The following is a 23,738-nucleotide window of genomic DNA, read 5'->3' on the forward strand; positions in this document are numbered from 1 at the left end:
TCAGGTTAGTGACCAGGGATTTCTGGGGATTGTCCCTCTTGGATCTATAAACCCACAGAGGTTCACGTCCTTCCGTGAAGGATCATTTGGAAATACAAACCCACTGGACTTTAAAACCTTGCTGCATAAAAGACTGCTCTCCTGCAATTCCTAGGGGTTTGCAAATGGACCAAGGTTGCCCTAGAGCAGCAGCTGTAATTAATTTAGCACTGTATACTGAAAGCAAAAGAAACTGGCTTTTTTCTTCTTCTCTGTAATACTTTAATGTATTACAAATCTTCAGTTTGTAAATGTTTGGAGTCTTTTTAATTAGGCAGTATCTTTCACCTTTGGAGAAGCTTGTTCATAACCAAGTACTTTCAGAGAAGTAAAGTTGACATAATGAGGGATCTTAACACAGTTGCTATTGAAAGCATTCATTGATCCTCCTCAAAGAAGAAATAATGTTTGCTTTACTGCAAAACTGCCTATTAATTGGCCAATTTTTTTTTTTTTTGCTTGTTTGCCTTCTAAGCCTACTTCACTGTTATTAGCTCTGTACTACTAAAAAAATCAATTTTAAGGTAACTTAAAATTGTACTGAAAATCAATTTTAAGGTAAAACTGGCAGAGCAATGTAAGGAACTTCACATGGAATGACATATTTTCTCTTCTTAAACCAGTATCATATTTTCTACTTCAATAATTCAATTGAGAGAATGACATGCTTACCTGTGCACACTCTACAGGTATACAAAAATACAATGCTTAGCACACAAAAATACACAGATCAGCAGAAGGAAAAAGAAAAGATGGGCTAAATTATGCTTTGCTAAGTCATCCCTCAAAATGTATTTTAAAAATAAAGCACAAAAAACCTGTCACTTTATAGTTCTCGTGTACTTGAATACCTGATTTGCTCCTGAAAAGACAAAGATGACAAACCTTACTATCAATTTCACTGCTCCCCAGAGCAGACTGGATCACGTACAGCAATGCATCTGTCAGGCCATCACACTCCCTCATTCTTCTGCGGGCCTCCTCTCCAGCAGAGCTGACATTCCTGCAAGGCAACAGCAAGGATCACCATCTCCACAGCTCTCCTGCCCACCGCCCCGCCTGAAACCTTCTCACAGTTAACATACAGATAAAACATATGTTTTCTTTTCTCCTTTCATCAGTTCAGAGCTGTGAAAAATGGAGACAGCTGCAAATGAGCTCAGGAAATGTAATGCAGAGGGGAACAAATGGAAGACATCAGGTCCTCCACAGGACAGGGCTGAGTGGCCAAGCAGCATGCGCCCACCTACATTGGGAGACTCGCAGCCCATTAAAATCTGGAGAAGGGCTGATCATTTCTTTCTTTTTTCTGTCTTTCTTTCTTTCTTTCCTTCTTGTAGGTTTTATAGTACTGAGAAAGCCTTTTTAAAATGTGCATATGTACATATAAATCAGGGGTTTAAAAGTCTAGAGGTTTTGCCAAAGATATCTCATAGGAATTGAAGAGCCCAGTAGCTAGGGCTCTTAATCTGAGAGAAAAATATTATCAAAGTATAATATAAAACACCTGGTATTGCTTGCCTCTCATTTTACGAGTGCTTCCTTTTCTTTCTCATTTTGAGAGAACATTATTGCCTCAATCTTCTCTTAACGTAGTTACAAGTTTTTTACATTACAAAACTTAAGACCTCAGACTATTATAATAATATTATAATACTTGTGTTCCTTAGACAGGGCCAGAGGGCCTTCTGAACAAATTTATACAAACCCAATTAAAACAAAATTTACTGCATAACATAATGTGTCATAAAGTTCAAAATACTGACATACAAAGAAACAAATATGTATGAATGAGCATATATAAACACAATCTATATTTGCAAACATCATGACTCCCTGAGAACAACTGCATTCAATTTTGCATAGCAGGTTTGATTTGGAAATGGGTGAATCAGCAATCTCAGGAATGGGGTGAAACCTTTCACATAGTCTCGTTCAGCAGAGGAAGACAACCCTTTGCTGAGGTGGCTTATCTGTAGCTCCTCTCTCCTCATTACTAAAGTTTATACAAAGACAGAAAACAACAGAGTGTACACTCCAGTCCTATGTATTTAATGCCAATGGATGGAAATGGAAGGGAGACATTGGCCTTTGGATTTGGGAAAAAGGTAAGGCACTTTCTACCTCTTACTCCACTTTGCATTAAAAATGGAAAAAGGACAAGAATCCTGGGAAGGGGAATGAATTTCAGATGAAGAAATGTGAGAGAAACTTAGGAATAGTGTCCTTTCAATTCTTTCTCTGCTCTACCTACTTCATCCTGTTCTGTCTCCTTATCATCTATTAAAAAAAAAGCATTTCCGTTCCCCCAAAGCACCAAAGAGTCTTATAACTGGACAATCCCCCAGCTCCTCCAATGCACGTTCCTAATATACAGGATTTTCCCACTACTATACTTGCATTCCCACACAGTTCTAATTAGTTCTGCTCTTCCACACACAAACTGCCCCAATTAATTCAGTACTATTCCCTTTATCTCTGAAGACAGCTCAACAGAAAACATACAGCCCAGGAGCACTAGAATGAATTTCTGTATTTTTTGTGTTGTCTAGTTCCTCTGGTCCCTGAACTTCATAGCTCTTCCCCTCCATCCCTGCTGCTCAGCAGGTGAGGGATTTTCCTCTACTTCATGGGGAAACCTTCTTTTGTCATCTAGGAAGTGAGGTCTGGAGAATATCAACTGGAAAAACTCTCTCCCTTCAAAGTGAAGGAAACCTTCTGACTTCCCTTTGTGTGGCAGAAGTAAGAAGGTAAAATTATAGAGCATAGTTTTCCCCAGACAGTGCCCATGTCCTATATTTGCAGGGCAGGGCACTCTACCTAAAGTGTATTTTGAGTAGACTATTCCCTTATTAAAGGCAACAGCTCCACTGAAATTGTGAAAGGGCAGAACACGTAGGAAAAGCAGAATCATGGATCGGAAAAGTGCATTGTGGGGTAGACAGCGAGGACAAGAGGGATTATTTGATTTCTATCTGAAATTCTGTTCTCTTACCCTCTAGGCAGATAAAGATAGATATAGGTAGATAAATATAGACTGAGAGTGTTGAGGCACTGGACTAGGTTACCCAAAGAAGTTGTGGATGCCCCATCCCTGGCAGTGTTCAAGGCCAAGTTGTCTGGGGCTTTGAGCAACCCAGTCTAGTTGAAGGTGTCACTGTCCATGGCAGGGTGTTTGAAACTAGATTATCTTCAAGGTCCCTTGTAACCCAAACCATTCTGTGATAAAGAAACAGACTTGTATCCAGCCTACAAGAATAACTGCACAAATTACAATAGGAGGATGCTGAGGAAGTGTCCTCAGCAAAGCGCCTTTCTTTGCACCTCTATATATACAAAAAAAAAAAAAAGCTGAAATATTACTGAATCCTTTTAAACAGAGATAGATGTAACAGTCTGTACTTACATAATGTGTCCAGGCTTCTTTATTTTCAGCACTTATATATACTGAGTGCAAGTTTTCAAAATAGATTTACTTAGACGTGAATAGAAACAGAGAGATGTATTCTCCCTGATCTCACTGAGGTAATTTTGCCTTCCCTCTGTCATGGTCAAAGGCATGTCACCTTGACTGTCCAGAGCCTGCAGAGACTGTCAGCCTCTCAGCTCCTCTCCAAGTTCACCAGAAACTCCTCCTCACCAAGACAGTAATGTAGACTACCTTACAGTCCCTGAGCTGTGAACTGTCTGCCTCATTCATTCCCAGCAAAAAAAAAAAAAAGAATATGAGACCTTTATACGAAGCCATACAGACACACCAGGGGCACATCTTACACAGACAGTGCATTTCTTTGCTCTGTGGACAAGCTGTCGAATTCAGTTCTTCTGTTTATCATTCTTACCCATTATGCTACAGTTGCCTCTGTGATCAAGAGGTAGATATTCTGAATTCCCATGACTGCTTTTCTTTTTCTTACAAAACTTGCTGTCTACTTTCGGTACTGACTCGTACCTACTACAGCTCTCCCCAAGATATGGCACATTTATTTACACAGGAAATAGCTTAAAATCCAAGACAAATCCAAATCTTGCATCAACATTTTGGCAGAAATAATCACTTAATTATTTAAAAAGAAATACATCCTATTATCTAACTAATCCCATGTCACCTCTATTGAAGTAATCACTCTTAACTGAGATCTTTCACAGAAGGTCTCTAATATCACCATGCTTCTCTTTTGCAGAACCATATAGACTGAACAAGTTCCAGATTACATGAGCTGTCAAAGAAAACATGCTGCTATCATAATTTTATTTCTCATTGTTAACTTGAACACGCTGTAGCTGTCAGTGTGACAGAGAGTAAGACGATTTGTCATTTGTGAATTTACAGGTCACCGCGCAAGTGTTAAATTGGAGCATTAGTAGTATCTACTGTTGGCAAAATGTCCCACTAAGAGCTTATTTCTCCAGTGTCATCTTTCAAACAGGTGAAACCACGCTTTCTGGATGTTTTAAGAGATGTGGAGATATGATGCATAGGTTTTCAGGAAAAAAATACTTTTCCATTGTAAAGCTGCAGCCCAGCTTGATCGCCCTGTAAATTTTGATTCTTTGTGTAAACTCTATTCACAGGGTGTATGTGAGCTATAAGCTGTCATTTTGGATCTAACAGGGCAAAGAGTCCTTCAGACTGCCATAAACAAGTAAAATTTATTTCAAATGGAATCCAGACACTCAGGAATACCAAGAATATAGAGTGCTGAAGGATAACTGTCAATTTAGTCAGAAGGGCCCACTTAGACCCAGCTAACATAAACCCAGCTAATATAAACAGCTTTTTCTCAAGAGAGGAACACCAAGAACAGATAGTCAAAGCAAGAACTCAGACACAGCTCATCAAACTGCTATTCTCTGAACAAACGGCAGATTGATTTTGTCAATTACGTAGGAATGGGAAGAGAACTAAAATAATCCAGCTTCAGTTTTGTGGGAATATGTGACAACTATCATGACATCACCTGGTAACTAACAGAAGGCATGATCCTCCACACATACCTAAAGAGTGTCAAATCAATGCTCTAGGGATACGAACTGTGTGCTATAAAGGAATGTAGTGTGCAACACATACCTGATTCCTGTCAACTCTGGTACTTGCATTAGTTATTCAACATAATTACTAAGCCTTGAAGTAGGGGAAGATGGGTGAAGCCAAGTAATTTCTTTCTCCTTTAGGGTCATTTTCCATACACTCATACAAGCTGTGGGAGGTTCAGAGCAATATCTCTGTGATTCTAGGATAACTAAGTTCATCTGCCTTATGCAGGGGAGGGACATTGATTTCTACAGAAAGATCATCCAGAAAGCCAGTGTGCTGAGACATGACCTCTGGATATGGGAATATTTAGTAAACTGTTGACATTATTCCCAGTGGCAGTTTTACCCATCACAAAGACAGAATGAAAGTATCTGTACCTGCCCTTTGTGAGCATGCTTAGGTCATACCAAGTAGTATGACCTTTCCTGCAGCAGCTACAGGTCTGCACACTGCAGATCTCACTGCAGTCATGTAGGATAATTGTTGAGAACAAATAATCTGCATTTAGCAAAGGTGAAATTGAGATGGGTCTTCCTCAAAGCCCCATGATAAACAGAGAAAGCATGCTTAATCTCTAATATTTTTGCTAGGGATTGATGTGATCTAAGAAAGGACAGATATAAGAAGGATAATATCCTAAATTAGGTGGAAGGGGGAAGTTATCTTTGTTATGAAACTTCAGGGGCATTCAAAGTATACTGTTATTCCAAGAAGTTTTGTGTAAAATGGATTAATCATAACAGCTTCAACCTCTTTCATCCTTCTACATGTTAAAATAGCCAGTAAAAAGAGGTTTTTCACAGCAAGGGGGAAAGGTTTATATAAACCAAGAATTAAAATAACCCCATTAATGTTATAGGAACCATGATTATGTTTCTCTCAGGATACACAGCAAGGGAAAAGCCCTCAGAATACTGAATAACTGAGTTACAACCGATACACTAAATACTCATCTTTAAAATGTATACATAAAAAAACCCACAAAAAAACCCGCAGCCCTGATACTGGCCTCCTCTATGTGTGCTCTTTTATATGCTGCCTATTTTTATTTCTGTCTGATTGACTAAGCATTTCTCCTTCAGGGACAGAGCCTTGTCTCAGTGGCAGGCTGGCATCCCCATCACAGGGTGCAGTGGTGATGATCCTCTGAGCTGCTCTGCAATGTAACAGATGATCACATAAGATCTATTGCATTTTCTGTGTACTTCCAGCTGTTTCTGTAAGAATTCAGGCTCTTTGCTGCAAGGGTCTAATATAGTAACACAGACAGCAAAATGAAGCAACAAACACCATGCATGTATCCATCAAGTGTGCTCACAGTCATCAGCAGTCCCCTCACAACTATACAATTTTTAGGGCTTTTTGTAGTGGATTGGACCTTGAGTCACACTGGCTTATCTGTAAGTATTCAATGCACACTTTGAACATACTGTAAGTAGGTTAGCCGTAGTAGTTCTGGTTACTACTATAACTTTTAGTAAAAATCTAATTTTTTTAATCATTATTTGTACACTAAGACTTCATCCCTTACTCCTGAAAATTAAACTAGCGGAAAAGACTAGCTATTTCTCAGACAAAATAGAAGTTTAAACAAGGCAGTGAGACAAAAAAGAAGGAAACATAAGATGGTTCATTCTTCATTATTAAGAGTTTCTAAGTGTTAGGCTTTTTGTGAGTACAAAATCAGCTTATCATTTGGAAGTAATAATAAATTAAAACAGATTTTTCAGTCACTGCCACAGATCTCCCTTTAATTTTTCCTGATTTGAATGACTATTCAGTGTAGTATTACCAAGATCAGAATATTTCTTCTTGCTAAATATTTTTAGCACCAGTTATAGCCTTCTTTATCTATAAGTTGGTTTTCAGAGAAGTAATAATTTATCAATCCTACATGTGGATTAAGAATAACACAGGTTTTGGGGCAAATTGTCTTTTAATAATTACATTAGCTCAACCGTAATTAAAGAAGAAAGACCATTTTACATCAACAAGGAATTTGGCCCCAGATCTTTCTCTCTTAGGTATTAATTTCACTTTAAGAGGATACTTTGCAATTAGACAAACATCTGGCAGTCTAATGTGGATACAGTATTGGTTATTGAACTTTCTATCAAATGCTATGACAATGTGATTTAGCTTTGATTATTCAGCCGTACCTTTCATTTTCAAAACATCAGAGCAATTAGCCTACCAAGTCAAGCACTCAACAGGTACCTTTTACTGCTGTGCTTCTATATGTATAATCCTCCGGCTAAATGCATTGTTTTTAATGACAGCTGTGTGTGATCTGTGAAGCAATTGACTCCTAACATAATTTATGGCTATTTTGATACTTTTGAAGAGCTATGTGGTGGAAAAGAACATGATCTGCAATAAACATCTTAAAAGAAATCATCTCCCTAAAAAACCAAAACCACCCCAAATTTTATGGCATAAGTAATTCTGGGTAGGGTTCATGGTATAATCAACCATAGCGTCATCTGAAAGAAACAAAAAGTAGTTCTAACTTCCTCTATCCCTTTTTGCTGTGTTTTCATTTGAAGTGCAATTCTACTTAAATACAGTACACAGAATTACACATAGAGTATTCAGGGAATGTTTTAAATTATGGCATAAAAAAATCCCACCTGCATCAAATTTCTGTTATGATATTTAATGTCTCTGACATGTAGCATTTAGCTCCATAAAAATCATTGCACTCATTAAAAGTCTGCTGTTTATGCATATACTGCTTTTAATGCACTACTTCTTTAAGAGCTGAAATGTGGTGCTTACTGCCCTTGGGAAGATGCTGCTGTGGTGCAGACTCTGAATGTCACAATGGGAATAGTCTGAATATGTCAATGTCAAGACATTGTTCTCCATTTAGAATTGTAACATCACTAAATGGATCCTCATACGTGTTAAAGAATGTAAATACAACATCATTAGCTGTTGATGATCCAGCATTAAATGCCAGCATTAGCTCAGGCTCTTCTGTCCTGCAGAACCACTGTCCAGAGGACACTGCAGCTCTCAATGCTTGGACAGAAGAGCAACTGGACAAATTCGTGGAGAAGGATGGCACTGAGGCTGCTAAATGCAGGCATCACTACTCCATGCCAGCACCCAGAGAAACACCTACATGGCTAATGGGAGCACGCCCTGTGGAAGTATTACTGGTCTAATTCCATCTTCCCTGGTTATCTTCTCTGGTCACTATGAGAACTCAAAAATACTGCGTCAGATGCCTCAGTATTGGAAAGTGGTTCCCCTTTTTTAATTTTCCTGTTCAGCTTGTTATCTTCTTCAGAAAAAAAAAATTGATCAGACATAAATGGTTTTCAGTTAACCTCATTCTACCTACTATTTATCAGATTGTTTTCTTCAAATGCTTATAAATTGGTCTGTTTTTATGTTCTTAATTGCCTTCCTCTACATTAACCATTCAAGCAATTTCTGAAGTATTCAGGCTATTTGTTCATCATTTCTATGTCTACTTTTCTCATCCACTAAAAGATGAAGTCTATATTTGTCCTGTTTAGGCCTATAGGAAAGTCTCTGACTTGCATGAGCTGCACTAGTGAAAATACTTCCACAAGAGTAAAAATATCCCCTCTTTAATTTTTTGTAGGTTATATTCTCAGAAAAAACTTGGCACTACAACTGCATTCTTAAGAACAGCTGAAAAGAAGCAGGCAAAATGCTTTAGAGTTCAGAGTAAACATAAAAAAATATACTATTTGTAAAAGCCAGTAATTTACTAAGTGTTTAAAATATTATTCCTAGTGTATTTATCAGCATGTCTTACACTGCTGAGATCTCTTTATAAAATCCTTTGAATGTTATTTCTCTAATATAATATTAAGTCGTAAAGAAAAATCACTCTCCTTCAGTCAAAATTGTAACATACACAACAGCTGAAGAAAAGGATTTTCATTCATAGCTGAAATTTGGAAAAGGAATTTAGCTAACTTCACACAGTGTGTGAAATTTCTTGCCATCCTCTGGTATATTTAGCCTTTTTTTATCTTAAGAACAACTAGTACTAACAAATGAAAACAAAAACTCTTAGTTTTGACAGTTCTTTCCCCTTGACTTAATCCCAGGGCCGCTCAAGTGCTTTTCAGGGATACACTCAAGCCTCTTTTTATATACTCAGAAATATTCTGAATGCCTGAGTTGGTTATGATAAAAGTGCAACTTCAGAATCCAACATGGGGCCAAAATGCATTCCTGACCTGCTTCCAAGTTTTACCTGAAATTGTTTAGTACTAGCAGGCATGTCCTAGCTACAAAAGATATATTTGTCTCCAGAGTAATAGGAAAGGATCAGACCATCACACAAAATTAACAGCTAATTAAAAATATAAGCATGATGCTTTTCCAAATAAATTAGTTGCTTATTTAATAAAACTCCCAAACCAAAAAATCTGTGAAAAAATTTCACAAGTATACTTTCTGTAATCAGAAAATAACCCAAACTAACCACCAAAATGCACAGAAACAGATTTTGGGTTATGCATTCTTGCAGTTTATTTGTTAAATATCTTACTTTCTTAAAGGACTAGTTTGTGCATCCCGCCTCCTTCTCTCCAGTAATTATAATCCCAAGAAGTCACAAGAGTTTGTATTCTCTAGAGTCATCCTCTGCTCCTTTTTAATAAGGCACTTAGAACTGGATCTGCAACATGCTCAGCTTTGCTCAAAGAATATGACAATCTCTACCCTCAATCCTCTTATTTTTATGCCTTAACTCCATTAAATACATCAAGGCATCTATGCTGCTTCCCAATAATAGCATCTCACAGTTGTTACGATTTTTTCAGCTAAATACCTGACTGTGCTACCCCACAGAAGCAAAAAAGAAAGTGATTTGAAGCCTAATATCTGCATTAAAACTTGCTCAGTCATTTGACAGTCTTTGATTCCAGTGAGTCTCAACATAAATTCTCTTGTCTATTATAAAAGAAAAAAGTGCTTTAATTAGTAAGTTATAGGTCCCTGTCTTGCTGATGTTATTACTTGGGTCTCCTTTGTGGCTCATACACACAAATAGAACAGTAAGAAGTCAGTTAGTTTCTGAGAAAAAATAGTCAGTTTAAATATTCGATGAATATCCTGTTATATGGAAAAAAGTCCATATGCGAAATAGACCAATTGGCCACATATTTGAAGGGCCTTCTAAAGTGTTACTCACACAAACTCAGTTGAGAACAACCAAGCCTGTGCAGTAAAAAGCTTTGTGCCACAGCTGTCACATTTGGTCTACAACATGATGCCAGAAGACAAAGCTATGATTCAGGTATAAACCCAGTAGTTTTACATCACATTTCCAAATAAACAGACACTTTGAGAAGGTGGCAAGCTAAAATGTAATCTCCTAGTTTGATGATGTACAGATGTGAGAGCATGTCTATGCAAACAGGAAAGCTACATCTTGGGAAAAAAAAAAAAAAGAAAAATGGAGCTTATTTCAGACATATTAACTCAGGAGAACATCTGCATGGGAAAAAACTAGTTTAAACCTTGGGGTGAGATATTATGACACTCACTTTGGTTTCTCACTCTGTGTTAGACAAGCATTTTACTTGGGCTAGATAACAATTCAGATGTGACTAGTTGTATAAATATGAAAATAAATAATGGCACTACAGACGCATTTTGTGTTCCATTTTGACATAAGGTTCTACTTTTTATGCTCTGATTTTCACTTTTCCATTTTATATGCTGATTTTTCAGTTGATGCTGTTGTCACTAAAGCAAAACAAAAAGTTTTGGCTCAGGTATTTCCACATATTACATATTCTTTTCAATATACTTTGGTAGGCACTAAAGCTCGTAAGTCTGTTTGCCTGTGCCTTTAAGTTTGAAACATTTAAAAACATTATTAGTAATGCACTTCTTGGGTCTTATAAATCAAAGTATTGGAAGGTTATACATTTTTTTGCTTTGGTTTTAGAGTTCACAGAAAAAGATAATCACAAAAATTAGACCATAAACAACATAAATAGCTATATTTAGCAAAGTTACCTGTCTGAAAATCCTATGAATAAAGATTATGTTCCAGAAAAAAAAAATAAAAATAAGCAATCCTATCAAGCTGGAGGAACAAACAAATAGTATCACGATTGCTCAATTAAGATGATTCCCTTAACCTACAAAGCAATCTCCCTGTCACATCTGAGTGTCAAGTGCCTTCCTGCACCAGTCTTGAAAAACCATTATCAGTGCAGTGCCTTGAGAAGACAGAAGGGTAAATCAGCTTTGGATGTTGACTAATCAGATGAGCACAATTAATTACAACACCAATCAGTTCATTAGATTGTTAGGTTCACCTCTTTCTGATCAGCTACTCAGAAAAATTAATGCAGATGATAAGAAGTCACAAAGAAGAACATTCATTAGAATATCAGAAAGTATGAAATACTACTCTAACTGAAACAAAGCAAGTTACAGCATAGCATAGAAAAGTAGAAGGCAAATGGTTTTCAGCTGCGTGTATGCTGATATCTTCAGTGAATTCACTGCTATGGACATTTATCTGGCCAGAGTTTCTCTCCAGATGTGAGAGGGGTCTTTCTCTTCTACCAGTCTAAAAACCTTTAGAAACGCTGCCTTATATGTAATTTCTCCCTGTTCCTAGTCTAGACTAGTTACCAGTATATTAGTTCTACCTTTTCTTTCACTGTCGTTATACACATGCTTTATATTACCTGCACTTCCTTCAAAATTTTCAGTCAACTCAAAATTCATTTATTTGCTCATATTATTTCTCTCTAGTTACATAACTCATTATATGATACCATTCCTTTGAAATTGCGTTTTATCATTTCTAGAACAATCTCTACCCTCAATTATCTTATTTTTATGCTTTAACTCCATTAAATACATCAAGGCATCTATGCTGCTTCCCAATAATAGCATCTCACAGTTGTTATGATTTTTCAGCTAAATACCTGTAAAAAAATCTCATTATCATAAATTGCCTAATTGTAAAAAAATATATAATGCGATGCATAATAAATTAGAATTCTTACGCTTTGTCTAAATGTGCCTTCAGCATAGGAAATAAATATGTATGTTCGTGTCCTATTTTCATGAAAGTTAACCTGAAATTGCCAGAGTGTGTATTCTACCTCAGATTATGTCACATCATCATATTTCCAAACGGCTTTATGTGCATACTGAGAGATGATGAAAGAACTGACCCTCTAGTGTGCCCTTCAGCCTAATGAGTCACTGTGCATCACTGTTGCTTGAAATAACTTGTAAAAAAATAAGGGAATCACTCTACCACAACCCTACTTATCCCTGCCTAGTCCATGCCATATAAAAACATGAACAAACACACTCTGCTACTAGCACTACTGTCGATGCTCTCTACCCCTTTGCTTACACCCCAGGGATGGCATCTGATAACTTGGATCTTCTGCCAGAACAAACTTCTTACAAAACCCTACACTGCCCTGTTTTGGTGCCTGGCTGTCTTGCATGTCACAGGAATTGCTTAGGGGGCAGATATTACTTATTATTACTTGTTATACTTATTACTTATTATATTTTCCTTTCAATTTTAACACATACCCTTTTAGTCAATTCACTCATTCCTGTTAAAATAAATGCCAAATTCAAACTTTCCATTGGTGCCTTAAGATGCTCGTGAAACTCTTGTATGAGTAGAAGACTCTCTATTTGGTCATTTCCTTGGCCATGAAATGTACTATTATGCTTCAGATATTTTTACCCTTTCATCTGCAAAGATATGCACTTGGCATGTTACTATATTCCTGATTCTTCCTACAAATTGCACCAAAACACTTGTATGCAGTGAAAGAAGAGGACGTCTCACCCTCAACCTTTCATCTCCCCCAAAAAATATACTTTGCAAGAGCTGTGTGTATCTGATTGAGTAAAAGTTTCTGCAGAATCATTGTGTTCTTTATCTTATGATCACCTTTGTGCATCCTATTTCCATCAAGTCTCCCTTTATATGGAGGTTTTACTGTTTCTTGTGCCAAGCGACAGAGTACATTTGTGTTCTAGAAAACCATGACTGACCAACAATAAAAAGAAGAGTAGGGAGAAAATTATACAAACTGAGCAACCAGAAAAAGTTGAGAGCTGGTTTTAAGTACAAAGTTACTGATGCTGCGGCAACCTTCAGCCTCAGTCTCTAGATAAGTACTCCCACACTGAGGAATTTCTGTAGTTGCTTTTACTCTTTAGTTGACAGATAAGCGTTCCCTAAGCAAGCACCATCAGACTTGCTGCCATGTGATCTGCTTTTACAACACATCCCACGTACAAACCTCACCTCTATAACAGTGCTTTGGCTGCAGTGGTGTTATGCCTGGGAAAAGTTTCATCCTTTGTATGCTTTGTGTGCTAATCAGAACAAATTATCAAAAAGATAATTACAGTTTATAAAGGTGTATTTTATCTTCTTTTATGAATAAGCATTCTAATTTTGTGATTATTATTTTACCATTCTCAGTTAATTGTTATTTACTGAAAAACATAGCTTCCTCCAGAACACTGCAAACACAATTCTCTGAGTTACGCTAAAATTTCCTATATTAGGTATAAAGACTGCAAATTATTTAATACAATTTTAGAAAGCTCAGCACTTATTCCCCAGCTCAGAGCTATTTCCATTGCCAAACCTTGCTGAAATACATATGCTAATACCAAATACTAGAGGATTTTTTTTTCCTTTCTTAACAGGTGGCTCTGGTAAAATGACACTCCATCAAGATGGTAAGTATATGAATCAAGTATTGCAGTGTTCAGTTCCTTGTGCTTGAGATATCTTTCTGCCCAGAGCAGAAAGGATACAGAAAGCTCATGTGATTGTAACTGATAAACTACCTGTCTGTTTTGCATGAGATGATTCATTTATGGACACTGCACAGAGAAAGGCAGAATTACCCAGCAATTTATTAATTATAATTGAAGAAATTCCTACCACTTCTTTATTATTTGATTTTCCTCATTTTTTACATATCTACCTTCTCACCTGCAAACTTGACATACCAGTGCCACAGCCCAGGACCCTGAGCCTGGAGCCATGTCCCTGTCCCAGGAATGCTGCAGCAGTGCTGGTCCTCAGCCCTGGTTTTGGCTCATTGCTTGGATTTCTTGTCTTAGCCTTGGAGCTGGCTTGATCACCCACCAAAGGCTGGGCAACAATTTTGGTTAAAGGTCTATTACTCTGAACACCCTAAGACCTGCATACTTAATGGGACTAGGCTGAAATTCACTGGTCTCTGCAAGTGCAAAGTATATGCTCTCCATCTCAGCTCCTCAATAAACCAAAAGCTGGAACTATGTCATGTTTAAAATCAGCTGCTCACGTAAATTTACATAAGCACAAACTAGAAGGTTACATTAGTCTTGTATTTTCCCTTAATCCTGTGAATGGCATTCCATGGGATGTTACATTGCTGAGCACCTTACACCCTCCCACACCATTGAATCATAGAGTGGTTTAGGTTGGAAGGGACCCTGAAGATCATCTAGTTCCAACCCACTCTACCATGGGCAGGGAACCTTCCAGTAGACCAGGTTGCTCAAGGTCCCATCCAACGCGGCCTTGAACACTTTCAGGAATGGGACATCCAGAGCTTCTCTGGGCAACCTGTTCCAGTGCCTCAACACCCTCACAGTAAAGAATCTCCTCCTAACATCTAATCTAAATGTCCCATCTTTTAGTTTAAAACCGTTCCCCCTTGTCCTATCACTACATGTCCTTGTAAAATGTCCCTCTCCATCTTTTTTATAAGCATTTTATAAGTACTTGAAAGCTGCTGTAAGGTCTCCCTATAGCCTTCTCTTCTTCAGGCTGAACAACTCCAGCTCTCTCTGCTTGTCTTCATAGGAGAATTGTTCCAGTCCTGTGATTATCTCCATGACCCTCCTCTGGACCAGTTCCAGTAGGTTCATGAGCTTCTTATGTTGGGGCCCCAGAGCTGGATGCACTGCTCCAGGCAGGGCCTCACCGGAGAAGAGTAGTGTAGGAGAGTCACCTCTTTTGTCTTGCTAGCCACACTGCTTTTGATACAGCCCATTTGCCTTCTGGGTTGCAAGCACACTCTCTTGGCTCATGTCCAGCTTTTCATCCATCAGAACTCCCGAGTGTTTCCTGGCAGGGCTGTTCTCAATGACTTCTCCCAGTCAGCACTCATGTCTGGAATTGCCCTAAAAAAGGTGTGGCACCTTTCACTTGGACTTGTTGAACTTCATGAGGCTCTTTTGGGCCCACTTCTCTGGTTTGTCCAGGTCGCCCTGAAAGACATTCCGTCCTTCTGTTGTGTCAACTGCACTGCTCAGCTTCGTGTTATCTTCAAATTTGCTGTGGGTGCACTTGATCTCACTAATATTAAAGATCACCTGTCCCAAGATAGAGCCCTGAGGGTCACCACTCATCACCGGCCTCCACTTGCAGACAGAGTCAATAACCATAACTCCCTGTCTGTGTCCATCCAGCCAATTACTTATCCACCATGTGAGGTAGAGGCATTGGAGGGGCCTCAGCTGAGGCTCACCTTCTCTTCCCTACTGTAATCAGGATCAGACTACGATTTGGGTTTTGCTGGGTACAGCACCTCTCCTTGCATCTTTGGACTCTGGTAGAAGGTAAGTGTCTCTCTGAGCACAGCTTTGGGAACAGTCTTCTTAGCTGTATGAAACTACACCAGCGTTCAGATGAAGGGAAGAGCTGTACACCTGCACTCCAGAAACACCCACTGGCACCATGGGTGCCACCAAACACACCAGGAATGTTCAGGCACTGTATGGACTCTTCTGCTGGAGAAAGTTTTGAAGAAGTTTGTATTTCATATACAGTATTATATATCATATGCTGCATTAACTTCCTCTGCAGATACGTGGTCTGCCCTGAAGTATTCACAGGGACAATTACTGAGAAAAAACTATTCTGCAGTTCTTTGTTTTCTGCTATTCCACAATGTAGACAAGTTCCTGAGACAAAACTCTTGGTTATAACAAACAAGTAGTAACCCAGCTGCAATTTAATCTTTAAGCCTTCTTCTCACTAACCATATCTGCACTCTTGCCTAATCATTTTGCCTACAATGTTGCCCTCAGCATCATGGTATTAAGCCACACAACACCACTGCCATCCATGTCATCTGCTCTTTTGAGAATCTGCATGGAAAGCAGCACCCTGGCAGATGGAAAACATGAACTTTAATTTTTACCCACACCTTTTGTGGATGTGCTGGGCTGCTGTAAATACTGCATCTGCCAGGCATTGGTACTGCTGTGATGGCTGCAGCCAAAACCACTCGCATGCATATCAGTGAATGCTGGAAATTCAATCCACACCATGAAATCATTCCTCAGAACATGCCTAATTTAACTGAGCTGTTAAAACATTTATAATTCAGATAACAAAACCTCATACACCTGCCTTTGCTACCTGTTATAGCCTCTTACAGTAATCATGTCATGACTATCAGTGTGCCTCCCACCCTCTCTCCCCAAATAAAAGTGCTTTAGACCACTTAGGTTACACATTTGTAATGCAAACTCCACTTGAAGAGTGGCACTATAACCTGCCCCAGAAGAATCAGACAGCCTGTTGGATTGTAAACTTGATTTACAAATCTACCCTGTTAACTGAACAAAGCATGAGAGACAAAAAAATTTGCAATGCCAGAAAAGTTGGTCACTACTATTAATACCAGAAAGAACAGCAGTAGCAAGCATAAACTTTCAAACTACAGATTAAGTGCAATCATCTTTGTTTATTTAGACCAATGGTGAGGTCACTGTGAGCAAACAGCAGAGAGTTCCAGAAATATTCAGTACACAGGTTGAGAGAACTCCAGAAAAATATGGAGCTATCAATGACTTTGAAAAATAAGATGACCTAAATGTCCCAAAGTTATATTAGTTAAGTGAATTAATTAAAGAAAAATCCATTGGGTTTCCCCTACCGCCATTTCTTCAAAAATTATAATATTAATAACTTGCATAGAATTTTAAAGTTTGATCACAATTTTGAGGGGATTTTATTGAATTTAGAGATTTGCATATGGCACTTTAGCCACTTTATAATGGTTAATACTTTTTTTCTGACTGTAATTTCATCTTGATTTAAAGAATTATGAAAAGCAGCTTGCAACTGCAATTCTGAAATTGTCTATTTAAACAAACAACTAATTACACACATCCAATGTTGTAACTACACATTTCAATTTTAAATCCCATCAAAATATCACTTTTTTATTTATTTGTTTAATGAACTATTCTATGATTTAGAATTATTCCTAACAGAAATTAAAAGAACTCAAATTAACACTGATTAACCTACACTACTGTCATTGAAAAAAGATTTTCAAATACAAATCTTTCTCTAGCTGTTTGGCTGACACTTGAAAGTAATCATGCTTGCAATTGCTAATCAGTTCATCATTACGAGTTATAAAATGCTTTACAGAACAGTACAGTTAAAAAGTCTAGCACTGAAAACTTAAGTAATACCTAAAGTAAGCTGTCCTCTGTAACTGTAATTCAATCCCCTTTTACAGAATGGCCGTGATATGTTGCCTACGCTGTTGCTTTTCACCCCTATAGGCCTCACATGGCATCCACCGCATGGGATGGACTCATCTGAAGTGAATGACAGCTACCCTGTAGAAGGGCTTGTTTTCTATTAGCCTGCTCGCCTCTGTCAGCAAGTGCTCCATGACCAATGCAAGAGAAGAGGAATAATGGCCCTGAGATGGGAAAGGAAGTAAGGGAATTTTGTTCTGTTCCAGATTTTGTCTCAGAGCTTGCAATTTCTGTATTCTTATTTTTCCAGGGGCTTGACTTGAAACTCTGGAGTCACTTGCATAATCTCAGAAATGTTGGTTGGAAGAAACATGTCGGAAGTCATCCAAGTCCAGCTTGCTGCCTAAGGAAGGACTATATCAACACCAGACAAGGCCAGTAGTTTTGTTGGAGAGCCTTGAAGACACCAAATGATGGACATTCCACCACCCCTCTGTTCCAGTGCTGCACTACCTTCCTGATAAAGCGTAATGTCCAATTTTAACCTTCCAAGGCGAAACTTGTGACTTCTTCCCTGCACCCTCTCCATTTTCTGAGAATTATTATTGGACTGAGGCGTTCCCAGAGCTGGACATTGTTTTGCAAAGGTAGTCATAGCAGTACTGAATAAAGGGAGAAAATATTCCACAGACTCGCTGGTCACAGATGTACCCCAGTCTGCCATATGCATGATGAGAACACAATGCTGGGTTATATTTGGTTTTGGTGTCTCCTATAAGCCCCAGTTCCTTTTCAAAAGGGGTGCTGCTCAGTCAGAGGGTTTTCAGCCTGTACTGATAAAATAGTTAAATAGAACGTGCTGATATGAACCTGCTGCATGAACACCTACCCAGTGATGCATGTTACCTTCCAGTTCTACTGCTGACATCATTCCTGTTTCCTGCCTAGGTATCAAGGACTGGCAACAGCAGTACTTCTTTGAGCAAGACAGTAGGAGGAACTGTGCTGAGGCCACTAAATTCATTTCACTCTAACTATGAAAAGAGTAGAGCAAACTTGAAACTGGCATCTCCTGGAAACCATTCTGTTTCTCACTGCAGATTTTGAGCATGAACAAATATTTATTATTGATAAGACAGGTTAATAGTTTGTTTCTCACTGAACACAGGAACTTCAAAAAATGAACAGCACAAGGACAGACCTCCAACAGAGAGGAGTAAATGTGAAATGATTAAGCAGGAAAGGAATGAATAAGCTTAGATGCATGCCAAGAGTCATATTCCCAATACCGCTGCATGTCTGCACCAATGAAAACTCCAGCTGTTCAAATGTCACTGTAAACATGACCAATCTCCTTTCTTTTCTTATATAAGGATAAGAAATGAGGAAAGAAAGAATGAAATGTTATCATTAGTACTATTTGAAACTGAGAAGAAAATTGGAGGATAGTTCATTGTTCTCCTCATAACACATTCTTGCACTTGATTTAAGAATGGGAACTATTAGGTTAGCTTGGATTATAAGGAGCAGTGGAAGTCAATCACTTTTATTGTATGGCAGCTACTTCAATGGTTTTTGATAGATGAAGGTCAGCACATGACAGTTATCAAAGTATTAAATCTATTCAAGTTCCTGCGGTTTTTTTTACCTATTATGTCTGATAATACAAGATGTGGTTTGCATTAGCACTCCCCAAACTCTCTGTGTACTAACTAGAAAATAACTGGAGTACCTTCATATGAAGTGAAATATATTTACTTTGCTAAAGCATGATCAATTAAAGTTCTCACATATTTGTAGGAGAGAAAAGAAAAATCATATCTAGGGATTATGATACTTTTATGATACTTTTACTTTGTAACATCTAAACCTTTAGAGTTTATAGTGTAAAGATAATTTACAATAATGATCTACCCAAGCCCCTGAAGAACGGCTGACTACATAACACATCCAGCAGCAATAAAACATAATGATAGGGCTCATGCTATGAAAAACTAACATTTATTTACATAAATTACCCCCCATTTAGTAATTACATTGTATGTCTGCCATAAGGTCAGGCAAAATGTAACCCTGGCAGAAGTAATACTGCATGCATTATAGTCTAGACAGAGACATGTTGGAGAATTATGGGGATAATTAATCAGTTAATGCTTTCCATGTATTTCATGATATATAGAGCCACAATTCTAGAATAAAATGTTTGTGCTAATGCAATCACTTCCCACTTTCTTAAAAGAAATAATACCAACTACTGTTGGTATTCAGGTCAAAGAGTACCAAAAAAAAAGAAAATTTTATAAATACATACAACCTCCCACACAGATGCACACAGATCTTTCTGTTTTATTAGTGAATAATTATGTGTTTTCATTATATATAATAATACTAGCAAAGTGTTTAACGTACTTATATATTCAGGTGAACAAATAGTAAAACAAACTGATAATTTACAGATCATCCACGCATACACAAATGTGACATACAGCAGTAGTATGCCTCTGAACAAGTAGCACTTCATTCAGGTGTCTAGTCAAATAAGACACCTAAAACAAGTCATAAATTGCTTTTATAATCAAAGGAAGGAGATTACTTCCCTGAACGTCTCCAAGGTGGAAATGCTGCCTACTTAACTTTGGGTACCCCTGTTCTCTTTATTAAAAAAATACTCAATCAAAAAAACCAAAACCAAACCAAACTGGGAAATCTGTGATTAATTCAGTGCCCAAATACTCTATTAGTTCCCTTTTCTATAATCTAATTGAAGGCAAAACCAAAACTAACAGTCCTCTCAAAGGTAAAGGAAACAAAGAAAGCAAATACATTGTTGCTGTAAAAACAATTAAAAATTCCCATGTCATTGCTGCAAATTGTATGAAATTTCAGTTCAGAAAATTGCATCGTTCATGTGAATTTCCCTCTTCCCCATTTCAGAGCTGGTGATCTCAGTGGAAGCCAAGCTCCTGCTGATTTTGCTGGTGGATCTTATACCTTGTGTGTGGACCAGTTGTCCTCAGTAACCTCCACAACCTAGTGACAGGGAAGGGTGACACTGAGAGTGGGCTAAGGAGGACACTGTTTTCAAAACAGATTCATGTCTAGTACAGAAGACATCATCCTAGTTATCTCACTGTCCTTGATGTTAAATTAATAAAGCTGCACCTCCTTCTTGAATTTGTCCCAGTTGGTTCTTCTCTTAAATTTGTCCCAGTTGATCCTTCTCTTGTGCACAGCAAATGTTCATATAAACTCACAAATATTTGTTTCTGCCTCTTGATCATACTGTAGGTAAATGTAAACAGAGCTGTGCTCCCTTTATCACATGGGCTATAAAAAGGATGACATCCCACTGTGTTTCTTAACTAAAAATGAGATCTCCCTTGTTTCTGTGGCATTACAGAAGTTCAACACTTCTGATGTCACAAGCTGTGCCCAAGGCCAGGCAGCTTCAGATATCGCTACTCACTGACTGCAAGTGCTCACCGGAGCAGGGTGGAGAGCAACCAGACTGTTAGCACCAGCAGCTAATCCTAAGTAACTACCAAAAGTGCAAACAATGTTGCACATTTTGTCATATTTGCATCAATTAGAAGACACTCCTTAGAGTGAAGTCTGGCTATAAAAGTCAGCAGGTATCAAAATCAAAGTCAATCAATTTGACCAGTCTACTGAAAAACTTCCTCAACACAAATCAATTATATAAAGTGAACCCGGGGAATTAAAAAATTTTTTTTGTAAATAAATATTTTTATTATCTATTGTATTAGGTATTTTTACTTAATTAGGGGATTAAAAGAAACCCCCAAACTCACATTTGTACATGTATAATACTTACATTGTGCCCTTTTGTGGGGTGCAGTTGTAGCCCCACAATTGAAGTTTGAGGTATTGCAAAGTTAGGTCGTGTTCCATGGGAGCAGTGGAGCTAATTAGATAGTTTCCATGGACATGTCTTTGAGTTGCAAGGAGTACAAGGTTGAGACTGTTTGGTAATGTGCAGGTGCTTGAATTCCTGGGTATTTTCATGAGAATATGTTTATGTTGTGTGTGTGGGAAAGTAGAAGTTAGCAAGCTCAATAAAGGCTGCCTGCTGCACTGAGCAGGCAGACATCTCTTTGTCTCACCGTCCTAGTGTGTCTTGTGTGTCTTTCTTCCCCCTTCGGACCAAGGCCTCCGACAGATACCCTGCGACACCCTTTCATGACTATCTCTTCTGAAACACTTTCCAAATATTGTTCTTTTACACACAGTAAGTCAGATATAAAGATGGATGAATGACAACAGGGGAAGAGGAAGAGGAATTTCACAATGCTACTGTCCTTCAAGAGAAAATGCTGAAGCTGTAACCAACTAACTATAATAAATGACTACCTGACAAAAAGAAATGAGCTGTGAAAGTAAAAAAGCTACACTAGGACAAATACTTCAGAAGTACTTTGTCACTGAAACAGTCTGCCTGTAGTGTGCAATCCTAGCTAAAAATACTATCATAGAATCGTGGAATGCTTTGGGTTGGAAGGGACTTTAAAGATCATCTAGTTCTAACCCCCCTGCTATGGGACCCCTTCCACTAGATCAGGTCACTCAGAGTCCCATCCAACCCAGCTTTGAGCACTTCCAGGGATGGGGCATCCACTGCTTCTCTGGGCAACCTGTTCCAATGCCTCACCATGCTCACAGTAAAGAATTTATTCCTAATATCTAATCTAAACCTACTCTCTTTCAGTTTGAAGCCATTCCGCCTTTTCCTGTCACTATAAGCTCTTGTCAAAGGACATCTATAAGGCAGATATTAAATATTTTCATAGTACATGCTTAGGCAGTTAAAATACTAGATTTTTTACTTTTTGCTAAAGATAACATGTTTTTTCTTTCCCAAGAAAACTTTCCCAACAGTAATAAAGAACTTGAAAATACAACATTAAGCTAATTTAGGGAAGGCAGTAGGAAAAAAACTGCTAAAATCTACAAACCCCTAGTATCTTTAACTCATTTTTAAAGAGAGAAGTCTTCCACCCTGCTTACCATATTAGACAGAAACTTAGCACAGACTTTCCTGGCAGAAGATATGAAAATCTTCTCCTCCTGTGCTGATGTTGCCTTTCTGAGGCACTGTCCGCAAGGCGATGTGTGCATCCAGCAGTAGCTGGAAATCAGCATCACCTTATACCTTGCCTGAGCTTAGAACCTGTGTGAGTGTTAGTTTGTATTATGTTCATAGAAGTATTCAAATTGGATAAAAATTATGAAATTGAACTGAATTAGTGAAGGGCATCACTTGCTTTTTATTTCAGTCTTTAAGAAGCCTCAATTTATCCCCAAATTAACTGTCCACTTTTCTAATCCTCTCAGAAAGTGGGAAATCAATTTTATTGCAAGTAATGGTCTTCATCTTTCTTTATCAATGTGTTCTTACTATATTGTCCTCTCTGATAAAAAAAAAATAAATCTTACAAAATGCTAAAACTCCTGTATGGAGATGTGCAGTGACAATAAAATGCCATCGCAACATTTGCTGGGCAAAGTTTCACAAAAGATGACATTTAGAAGTGAGCTTTTGCTTTTTGGTCTTCAGTTCAGACATTCTGAGTGGACTGCAAACTAAGCAGGCCTGGCAGTTCACTGCCTATTTTATCACACCCCTCAGGAGCTGTATTTTTATTTATTTACTTATTTCATCAGAAGGATTCCTGGGAAAATCTTTCTGAAACAGATAAAAGTAGCAAAGCTTGTAAGTGTGGTTAGTAGGGACTGCAGGCCTTAGGGCTTCAGTGCTACAGTTATTATGGGAGAGCATTTCTCACCAGCTCTCAGTAGCTCACCAACTTGTAGACATGTGGAATGCTGTCAAAGCCTTCTTGTGGGAAAAGACTTGAGCACTGGCTCAACTTGAGTTGTTGGCATTAATTACTCTTGCGCCTGAAGTGAAACAGTTCACATGAAAGGAGGTGATAAAATGCTTACTCCATGATGCTGGCTGGTTTATCCAGAAGGATGAAGCAAGCTCAGAGTACCTCAAATACCCCTCTTTACTGTAAATCCTCAGACTGAGCAAAGAGATCAAATGACCTTCTCCTAAGCAAAGTATCTTCAGTTTTTAAGCCACATATCATAAGATAAAGAGGGAAAGCTGCAGAAGTACACCCAGCCTTTCCTT

General features: G+C 38.1%; 1 protein-coding gene across 12 annotated transcripts in view; it reads right to left on the reverse strand.

Moving 5' to 3' along the window:
• The window catches only part of CTNND2 (catenin delta 2), a 645,784-nt gene that overhangs the window by 95,810 nt on the left and 526,236 nt on the right, over positions 1 to 23,738 (reverse strand). For all 12 annotated transcript variants that reach the window (XM_027681495.1, XM_027681470.1, XM_027681446.1 and 9 more), the window contains one exon: positions 925 to 1,042. In XM_027681495.1, coding sequence (XP_027537296.1) covers positions 925 to 1,042 — 118 coding nt within the window. The remainder of the gene's footprint in view (positions 1 to 924; positions 1,043 to 23,738) is intronic.

This window comes from Neopelma chrysocephalum, unplaced genomic scaffold, assembly GCF_003984885.1.
Source record: "Neopelma chrysocephalum unplaced genomic scaffold, ASM398488v2 Primary Assembly neopelma1_22b, whole genome shotgun sequence".
In the NCBI taxonomy this organism is placed as follows: Eukaryota; Metazoa; Chordata; class Aves; order Passeriformes; family Pipridae; genus Neopelma; species Neopelma chrysocephalum.